General features: G+C 39.4%; 1 protein-coding gene across 2 annotated transcripts in view; it reads right to left on the reverse strand.

The window, feature by feature from the left end:
• SPATS2 (spermatogenesis associated, serine-rich 2) overlaps window positions 1-10,414 on the reverse strand; it is a 185,234-nt gene that overhangs the window by 22,251 nt on the left and 152,569 nt on the right. For both annotated transcript variants that reach the window (XM_011936178.1, XM_011936177.1), the window contains exons 7-9: window positions 8,509-8,770; window positions 6,574-6,750; window positions 3,808-3,943 (exon numbers count right to left, since the gene is read on the reverse strand). In XM_011936178.1, coding sequence (XP_011791568.1) covers window positions 3,808-3,943; window positions 6,574-6,750; window positions 8,509-8,770 — 575 coding nt within the window. The remainder of the gene's footprint in view (window positions 1-3,807; window positions 3,944-6,573; window positions 6,751-8,508; window positions 8,771-10,414) is intronic.

Consider the following 10,414-nt stretch of genomic DNA (forward strand, 5'->3'; position numbering starts at 1 on the left):
CAGAACTTTGGGAGGCTGAAGCAGGAGAATGCTTGAGCCCAGGAGCTCAAAACCAGCCTGGGCAACGTGGCGAAACCCCATCTCTACAAAAGATACAAAATTAGCTGGGCATGTTTGCACCCGCCTTGTAGTCCCAGCTACTCAAGAGGCTGAGGTGGGAGGATCCCTTGAGCCTGGGGAGGTCGAGGCTGTAGTGAGACGTGATGGTGCTACTACACTCCAGTATAGGCGACAGAGACCCTGTCTAAAAAAAAAAAAAATAAAGAAAAGAAAAGAAAGAAAGAAAAGAAACGCCAATAAAAGGACGTAACTTTTCTAAGATCAATGAGGAATCAGGAAAAATTTCAAAATCTTAACCATAAACCTATATGACTTTATATGATGTATAATCTCAAATTTCTTGACAATCTTTTTCTCTTACCCAGTTCTCCTTTTAAAAAATATCTTTTGACTTTCATAAAACTGAAACTTTTTTTTTTTTTTGAGACGGAGTCTCGCTCTGTTGCCCAGGCTGGAGTGCAGTGGTGCAATCTTGGCTCACTGCAACCTCCACCTCCAGGGTTCAAGCGATTCTGGTGCCTCAGCCTCCTGAATAGCTGGGACTACAGTCACCCACAACCATGCCCGGCTAGTTTTTTGTATTTTTTTAGTAGAGACGGTGTTTCACCGTGTTAGCCAGACCTCGTGATCTGCCCATCTCGGCCTCCCAAAGTGCTGGGATTACAGGCTTGAGCCACCGCTCAAGCTGAGTGTATATCCTGTTGGCATTTTTCATCAACACATTATATAACAATCTTCCAAAAGAGTTTATACATTCCAGCTTCATGTTCCACTCCATATCCTACCTCCTTAAGATCCTTAAACTTAAGTCAACTAACAGCTCCAACAATGAAAAGCAGACAAATATTATTAATTAACAAGAAAAGTAAACTTGGGTCTAGAGATGATTCTTGCTAAGTCACCAATAAGAAGAAATTTTAAGTTTTATACATTAGAAAGCTTCTGAGTTTACCTTTCTATAGGTGTGTCAGTTTTTATTCGGCATCAAAGTGAAAGGAGTTATCTGTATAATTTCCCTAGTGCCCTGTCAGGGGTAATGTACTTTTACTGCTGCAAATCTGTTAGAACTCGTTGCTTTTCTTTTACGCTATAACCAACACAGAAATGGCTTTCTAAGTGACACTAACTCCAAGCTCTGCTTTGGTGCCAAATGGAGTTAGTCACTTGCCAACTATGTCTTGAAGTAGTGGCTACAAGGAACATTGAAATAAGGTGGTTTATAAACTCAATCAACCAGAGCAAAGGGCTTTATACTAGCAGGAAAGGGCAGGTAATGTCTTTCCTCAAGTTAAATTGACCTGGTTGTTACGTCAGCTAATCAATCCTAAATACACAGTTCCCAGGTAGGAAACCATTTCATTTGTCATTTATTGAAGGAGGCTCCTCCTGGCTGGGTTCCAAGTCAGCAGGAACTCACAAATCTCTCTCCTGGAACTGTGTTTCCTGGTTTAAGCTTGTTCTGAATGGAATCAGATCCTGTGACTAAGTAATCAGTAAGCTGAACAATCGTGGAGACCAGAGGCTTATCAAAGCAAAGTTGTGATGACCTACTACACTCAGCTCTTTCTTTCTTCTTTTCTTTTTGAGATAGAGTCTCGCCCTATCGCCCAGGCTGGAGTGCAATGGTGCGATCTCAGCTCATTGCAACCTCCACGTCCTGGGTTCTAATGATTCTCCTGCTTCAGCCTCCTGAGTAGCTGGGATTACAGGTGCATGCCACCACGCCTGGCTAATTTTTGAATGTTTAGTAGAGATAGGGTTTCACCATGTTGGCCAGGTTGGTCTTGAACTCCTGACCTTGTGATCCGCCTGCCTTGGCCTAATAAAGTGTTGGGATTCAGGCGTGAGCCATCGTGCCCAGCCAGCTCTTTATTTTCTAAACAAGCCAACAATTATCTTACATGACAAGAATGCAGTGCAAAGGGCATGGTGCTTCCTCCTAGAGGTTCAGAAAAGGGAAAAATCAGTTACCTAGAAGAATTTCCAGAAGTTTGACCTTAATTTAAGGAGAGTTTGGAGAAATGGTGGGATTTAGATAAATACAGAGGAACAGAAGAGCATTATCAGACTGGGAAAGTGGCATTAACTAGTAGACAGAAGAGGAAATGTGAATGTTAAGTTTTGAGACAATGAGTAATCTGGCAGGAGCAAAATATGTGTCAAAAAAGAAGACAGCCCGGCACAGTGGCTCATGGCTGTAATCCCAGCACTTAGGGAGGCTGAGACGAGAGGATTGCTTGAGCCAGGAATTGGAGATCAGCCTGGGCAATATGGCGAAACCCCATCTCTACAAAAAATTCAAAAACTAGCCAGGTGTGATGGTACATGCTTGTAGTCCCAGCTACTTGGGAGGCTGAGGGGATGGCTTGAGCCCAGGAGGTGGAGGTTGCAGTGAGCCATGATTGTGCCACTGCACTCCAGCCTGGGTGACAGAGTCAGACCCTGTCTCAAACAAAGAAAAACAGAAGACATGACATTAAATTCCTAGCCATAAAACCTGAAAAGTGAAACTTAGAGTTCAGGACAAGGCATGGGTAGACTACTAGATGAGTTATCTAGCCCCAAAGTAACTTTTGGTTCTGATGATTTAACTTTTTGGAGGCATTATTTCATTTGAAAACACTTATTAATATATTTTAAGAAATGAATATTCTAGGCCAGGCATGGTGGCTCATGCCTATAATCCCAACACTTTGGGAGGCCAAAGCCAGTGGATCACCTGAGGTCAGGAGTTTGAGACCAGCCTGGCCAATGTGGCAAAACCCTATCTCTATTAAAAATACAAAAATTAGCCGGGCATGGTGGCGCACAGCTGTAATCCCAGCTACTCGGGAGGCTGACACATGAGAATCACTTGAACCCGGGAGACAGAGGTTTCAGTGAGCTGAGACTATACCACTGTACTAGAGCCTGGCCAACAGACTGAGACTTTACCTCAAAAACAAAATTAAAAAAAGGTGAATATTCTATAGAACACAGTTTGAAAAACACGAAATAAAAAACAAATCAATAATTAATAAAAGGAAGGCCAGGTGCAGTGGCTCACACCTGTAATCCTAGCACTTTGGGAGGCCAAGGCAGGCAGATCACTTGAGCCCAGAGTTCAAGATTGGCCTGGGCAACATAGTGAGACCACATCTCTACAAAATATTTTAAAATTAAAAAAAGAGCCAGGTGTGGTAGCACATGCCTGTAGTACCAGCTACTTGGGAGGCTGAGATGAGAGGATTGCTGGAGCCCAGAAAGCTGAGGCTACAGTGAGATGTGATTGTGCCATAGCATTCCAGCCTGGGTGACAGAGCAAGACCCTGCCTCAAAAAATAATAATAACTAATAAAAAGGCACTTTATTGGAGTGGCATACATTAAAAAGGATGGAAGAAGGTAGGAAAGCAAAGACAGATTTTTTCCACTTTATAATTTTGTTCAAAAACATCATGTCATTTGTTACAGGACCTTGGTTTAAAAGGAGACTTTAGAGTACATGATCTACTCTATAATTATGTGTCCCTTTCCAAACAATATTAAACTCTGGCTCATTTCTAGAGCATTGTGAGTTATCTGTACTATTCTCACACTGTGACCAAGAGAAATAGAACAATACAGAAAGCTAAATATACCATAGGATTTATAAGTCTCTCTCATATGTAGTTAGTCATGAATGAAAGAACTTGGGGAATGGTTGACCATCTTTGTATTTATATATGATCATTTTTATGCTACTGATACCAAATGCAGCTTAACTTACCAGCTCTCCAATTCAGCAAAGGCTTGTTTCATTTTCTTAATGGAAGCATCCATCTCTTCTTTAACTACAACTCGATACCGTGCAAGAGACACTGTGCAGCGCTGGAGGTCTTTCACAGATTTTTCAATATTGGAACCTGGGGGAAAAAACCCAAAGATTTAAAAAAAAGAATAATAATATAGGTAACTTGAAAGTTGTATCTGAACACCTAAGCCAAATGTCATGTAGACTAAGAATCTTTCCTAAATAACCATCCTCCCCAATGAGAAAAACATGTTTTTACAGATTTTTGGGAAAAAAAGGATCCTGGTCAAGATGGAATAGTAAGAATTGGATTTGTCCTTCTATCTTAAACAACTAAAAACATACAAAGACAAAATATATGAAACAATGGTTTTCAGACAATGTGTAACAGGTAGTACTTTTCCCCTGAGACAACAGAAACAAATGAAGTGAGGCCTATGATTGCTCCAACTTACTGCCTCAATAGTTTCTAGGCTACAATGCAGGGAGGAGAAATCCTAAACTGAGCCTGGTGGACTCCCTGAATTGAAGGGACGAAGTTGGGAATCTGGAGAGGTCAAGATGGCTGAAATTCTAGGGCAGAGTACTGGTGAGGAAAGAGCTACACACATGAGAGAGCCGCACGGAGATGCACAGAGGATTCTGAATGTGGATCAGTCTATGAGGATAAAGAAACTACCCAAGACTGGAAAGAGAACAGGCAAAAAAAAAAAAAAAATACTAGGCAGAACAATTCCGAGAGCTCACCAGGCCAGGGACAGTTTGTGCTCACACCAGCCAGAGTGGAAAAACCTCACCATACACAGCAGGCAGAGTAGTTGGAAGGATACTGCCTCAGCAACAGGGCAAAATTAGCTCTAGACTAAAAGCTGCTCTAGTCCCACCTAAAAAAACTTAAAAGAAACAGAAAAATATTACCTATAAGGAAGAGAAAAATCAATCACAGAGGCAGATGCAGAAATGACACAGATGATAGAATTGAGTAGAAAAGGACATCAAACAGCTATTATAATTAGATACTATATGTTCAAGAAGGTAGAGGAAAGCATAAGCATGGTAAGGAGAGACATGGAAGATATCTTAAAAGACTCCAATTGAACTTCTAGAGACAAATAAAGTCCAAGATGAGAAATATACTGTATAGAATTAACAGCAGAATAGACACTGTTAACAAAAGACGAATACAGTTGAAGATAGCAATTTTACAAACTATTCAAAATGAAATGAAACACACAGAGAAAAGAGACTTTAAAAAGGGCACCAAATTTTCAAAACTCCCTAAGTTACAGGATTTAATAGAATATAATTCACCATGTGGACATTACAAAATTAAAATGTTCTCTCTATACCGTACACTTCGAAGCACTGTATATATGAGGAAGCCAGCTTTGTAGAAAAGGATGGACTGTATTTACCTACTCAACACATTTTAACCAATTTCCAAAAGTTCTATTTACCTTTCTATATTCACCAATCCCCAAATTACATATATAATTGATTGCTGGAAACATGGATCTAAAAAGTTTGTAACTATGCCACGATATGTATTTTCAATTTTTTAATTTAAATTCTTCCTCATCTCAACTTGGTATTTTTTTAAGAATCTACCTAAAAGCTTTCAAGCCTTATATGCATATATATATATATACTTTTTAATTTTTGCTTGATTGGATAGTCTCAAACTTGCTCATCTGCAGCAGGCTGAGGGCTACTAGAACAATGAAAAAGGGGAGTTTACCTAATTAAAATTTGGCTCATGTGCAATAAATAATTCCATAAGAGCTATTGATTACAAGTGTCCTTTACATTTCTGTTTCATTTGTTTAGTGGAGTGGACCACTATGCTTAGATGTATGAAACTCAGATATAGGAAACACAGTCTATTATCTCTGTTTGCTGAATTATTGGCTGTTTATTTAAGTGATTATTGTAGTTCTTTTTTAAGCAAACAGCTACCACTGGTCAATGCCACATACTTAAGAGAAAATGATCTTACTTAAAGCTAGAGTCTGTCAGAGGACTCTAGCTCAGTAAGAGCACGAAGTTATGAAGAGGAGTGAAAATATTTCTTTAAAATGTCAATGTTGGCTGGGTGCAGTGGCTCATGCCTATAATCCCAGCACTTTGGGAGGCTGAGTCAGGCAGATCATGAGGTCAGGAGATTGAGACCATCCTGGCTAACACGGTGAAACCCCGTCTCTACTAAAAATATAAACAAATTAGCCAGGCATGGTGGCACTCGCCTGTAGTCCCAAGTACTCGGGAGGCTGAGGGAGGAAAATGACATGAACCCAGCAGACAGAACTGCAGTGAGATCGCGCCACTGCACTCCAGCCTGGGCTATGGAGCAAGACTCAGTCTCGGGGGGATTTAAAAAAAGTCAATGTCAAAGAATGTAGAGCTTTTACTTGTTGCGTCAACCAGGAGATAAAAATGACAGAAATAGCACAAAAATGTTGCAATAAAGCAAATAAAGAAACAGGTTAACATTAGCAGGTAAACAGTTTGACTTTAATTTACAAAACGGGTCGTCATAATTAGATTGTATGGCATTTAAACTACTACTCACATTCCAACTGTGTACACAAAGGTAGGGGAAGGGCTGAGTAGTCAGTCACTGTCAGCAAAATGGAAAAAGTATTAACTGATGCCCTTCTGAAACCTTATTTATGGCAACAGAGGTAATTTGCCCTGTTTAGCCAAAAACACAGATTTTCTCTCACAGGTGGGTCTCTGACTTACTTAGCTTTTTATTGGTGGAGAGGGGAACATCTTCCATCCCCATAGCTGAAAAGTGAGTTTCTGTGGCAGGTCTTGAGAGAGATTTGGCAGCATTCCTGGGTTGTTGAGAATTCTGAATACAGTGCATAGTCAAAGACTTGGTCTCAAAATCAGAGATACCATTCTGCAGCATGGATCCTGTCCAAGAAAGAGTACAGTACTTTAGAGCACAATGTAGGAGTAAACCAATCATGCTTAAGTACACAAAGAAAACAGGTAAAAATGTTTGAGGCAAAACCATGCCTCTTAAAAGACTGTAAATAAAATCAACTGAAACGATAGAATAAAGATCAGAATCAGCTGGGTATGGCTATTGGCAGCTTCTGGCTTAGCCTTAAGTTCGGAATGAAGACAGGAGTCTGTGGCAACACATAGATAGGGAGCTCAATCCCTGTGGCTCTCCGGCTTCTTTGTAGCTTGGTAGTTTCTCCGTAACTCTGGCACAAGGAATCAAAGAAGGTCAGTATCACCAACTTCTGCAAAACTCCATGTTAAGAAAAAAAGTTTTACACTCTCTCAAGGAAAGAAGAATTTAAAAAGCTTTAGGGGGCAGGCATGGTGGCTCACACCAGTAATCCCAGTTATTCAGGAAGCTGAGGCAGGAGGATCACTTGAGCCCAGGAGTTTAAGACCAGCTTGGGCAACACAGAGAGACCGGGTCTCTCAAAACAAACAAACAAAAAATAACGTTCTAGGGGATAGAAGTTTAATAGGAAGAGTTAGGAAATGAGAGAGAAGCTAGTTCAGAAAAAATGGAAACCACTGGCTATTGTTGGTTTGAGTCAGTGCAATGTTCTTCTCTAAGTCTTTTTTTGTGTATATGTGTATAGTAATCAATAAAAGAACACCTAAACAGCACAGCATAAATCTTACGTTGGCATTACACTTCTAAAGCCAGGAACAGCAGGACAGGGGAACTGGATTAATAAGTAATTTTTAAAAAGAGAAATTTCCAGCATCTTACTAACCCTCAAAAAAATGGTTAACAAAGAAAGGTACAAGATATGTGAATTTACAACTAACACTAATCTTAATTCTTCACTAGAAAACAAATGTGAGACTGTAAAAACCAACAGCCTAGCTCTCACAAAAGCTGGAATTATCATTATTATATATTTCTCATTGTGTTGGGTCTTAGAATAATATCAACATCGTCATCTTTCTTAGTAAGTCCACAATTTTTAAAAAATAACTTAAAGTCACCTTCTGTAGTCTCTAAATACTGAGGTATTTCTCTGCTATTAACCCACTTATGCCAGAAGCTGCAATTTTTTGAATTTTTGCGTGAGTGGAAAAATCAGATCTTGACGATGACTTTGAGCAGTAGGATATGAGTAATTCCATTATTGCAACACTAAGGTTCAAGAGTTAAAATATAATGGAACAAGAATTGTATTTTTTCAGCTGGGCGTGGTGGCTCACGGCTGTAATCCCAGCACTTTGGAAGGCTGAGGTGGGCGGATCACGCGGTCAGGAGATCAAGACCATCCTGGCTAACATGGTGAAACCCCATCTCTACTAAAAAAATACAAAATATTAGCCAGGCGTGGTGGCGGGCGCCTGTAGTCCCAGCTACTCAGGAGGCTGAGGCAGGAGAATGGCGTGAACCTGGGAGGCGGAGCTTGCAGTGAGCTAAAATCGCGCCGCTGCACTTCAGCCTGGGCAACAGAGCGAGATTCTGTCTCAAAAAAAAAAAATGGTATTTTTTCTAGGCCTTTGATAATTATAAAATGTGACTCAGACAAAAAGTAACAAAAACTAAAAAGTAAAAAGACTAATCAGCAAGCGCTGTATTAAAAAAAAAGACTAACTAGATTTAATTGATCGTTTTCTCAATGAGGAGACCCCTGTTTTTCAACCGAACACAACTTTTTCAAACTCTGTTAATAAACTCACCCGTTCTATCCGGCGTATCTAGCATGGCAGACTCGGGATCCTCTAATTCTCTGGCATCTACTGAAAGTGTCTCCAAACCTTCACTGAGTGAGTCCACAGACTCACTGTCATTGATGGCACCATTGATATGGTAGCCATTCATACCACCTTTTTCTGAGGAAGGCGCAGACTGTTCCTCTTGAATGGAAACTGATTTGCTAGAATCTGGGATGTTGTTACTCGGTTCTGCGGCAGGTTTCGGTTTGTTTTTCTTCTTTTTGTTCTAAAGTTATTAAGAATTTGAAAAAGAGAAGAAAAGAAAAAAACAGATTCCCCCACAACCTAGAGAGGTAACCAAAGGTAACCAATGTTACCAATTTCTTGTATGTTCTTTCAGAAATTTAACATTTTCACATATGCTGAACTATTGCCTAAAATAAAATTTTACTATGTAAAATCCTATACTTTAGATAAACACATAAATATAAAACATTTATTCATGACGAAACCCACCTTAAACAAAATCAAAAGATAAATTACAAAATGCAAAAAAAATGTGCAGCTTATATTCAAAAAGCTAAATATATAGAGTTCTCAGAAAAAGCAAAATAATCCCATAGAAAAAAATAGTATAAGCTGTAAGCATATGGAATGATATGCAACCTCAGTCTAATAAGAGATATACAAATTAAAACTGCACTGCAATGATCATTTTTCATCTATTAGTTTAGCAAAGGTCAAAAAGTATGTTAACACTGTAGAACTGATAAGGTTGATGGTATAGAGAAACAGCCATTTTCATGTATTAATCCTGGGAGTGTAAAGTGGTACTCTCCAAGACAATTTAGTAATGCTGATCAAAATTACAAATGCACGTACTCTTTGACTAGCAATTCTACTTCTAGGAATTTATTCAAGATGACAATAACACATATGCAAAGTGATTTCTATATATACACAAGGTTATTCATTGCAATATCACTATTAACACACAGGATTAGAAACAACCCAAATGTTGGTCAATAGGGGACTGCTTAAATAAATTGTGGCACATCCAAACAGAAGGATGACTATGTATCCATAAAAACAAGAAAGCTCTTTATATATCGAGCCATGGAATAAGCTCCGAGATATATTACATGAAAAAAGGAAGCAGGCAAAGAGGAGAATAGTCTTATTTACTTATATATGCATAAAATATCTTGAAAGATTTATAAGAAATTGAAAATACTGTTTGCCTTGGGGGTGGAGAACCAAATGGGTGGGGAACAGGGAAGGGATAAAGTGTTTCAGTGTCTTGGCTGGCTGCAGTGGCTCACGCCTGTAATCCCAACACTTGGGGAGGCCAAGGCAGGCGAATCACCTGAGGTCAGGAGTTCGAGACCAGCCTGGCCAATATAGATGGATGAAAACCCATCTCTAATAAAATATGCAAAAATCAGTCAGATGTGGTGGCACATGCCTGTAATCCCATCTATTTGGGAGGCTGAGGCAGGAGAATTGCTTAAACCTGGGAGGTGGAGGGTGCAGTGAGCTGAGCTCATACCACTGCACTCCAGCCTGGGCAACAGAGTGACACTCTATCTCAAAAAAATATATACATATATATGTTTCAGTGTATTAACTCTTGTAGTTTTGAATTTTGAGCCACGTGAGTACATTACATAGGCAAATAGTAAAGTTAAAATAAACAAACAAAAGTCCTTTACCTTTTGTTTTGTCAAACTCATAGCTCCCCTGGCAACACCTAATTCTATTCCTAAGGTTAGGCTGATAATAATTGAATTAATATTCCCCAAGTCTTTTCTGTGGCCCTCTCCAGCAGAAACATGACTGAACTCTAGATAAAACTTTTCTCCTTAACAGCGCTCATCTTTCTTTCCTTTTCTTTCCTTTTTTTTTTTTTTTGAGACGGAGTTTCACTCTT

Source organism: Colobus angolensis, unplaced genomic scaffold (genome assembly GCF_000951035.1).
Source record: "Colobus angolensis palliatus isolate OR3802 unplaced genomic scaffold, Cang.pa_1.0 Scaffold151, whole genome shotgun sequence".
Taxonomy (NCBI): Eukaryota; Metazoa; Chordata; class Mammalia; order Primates; family Cercopithecidae; genus Colobus; species Colobus angolensis.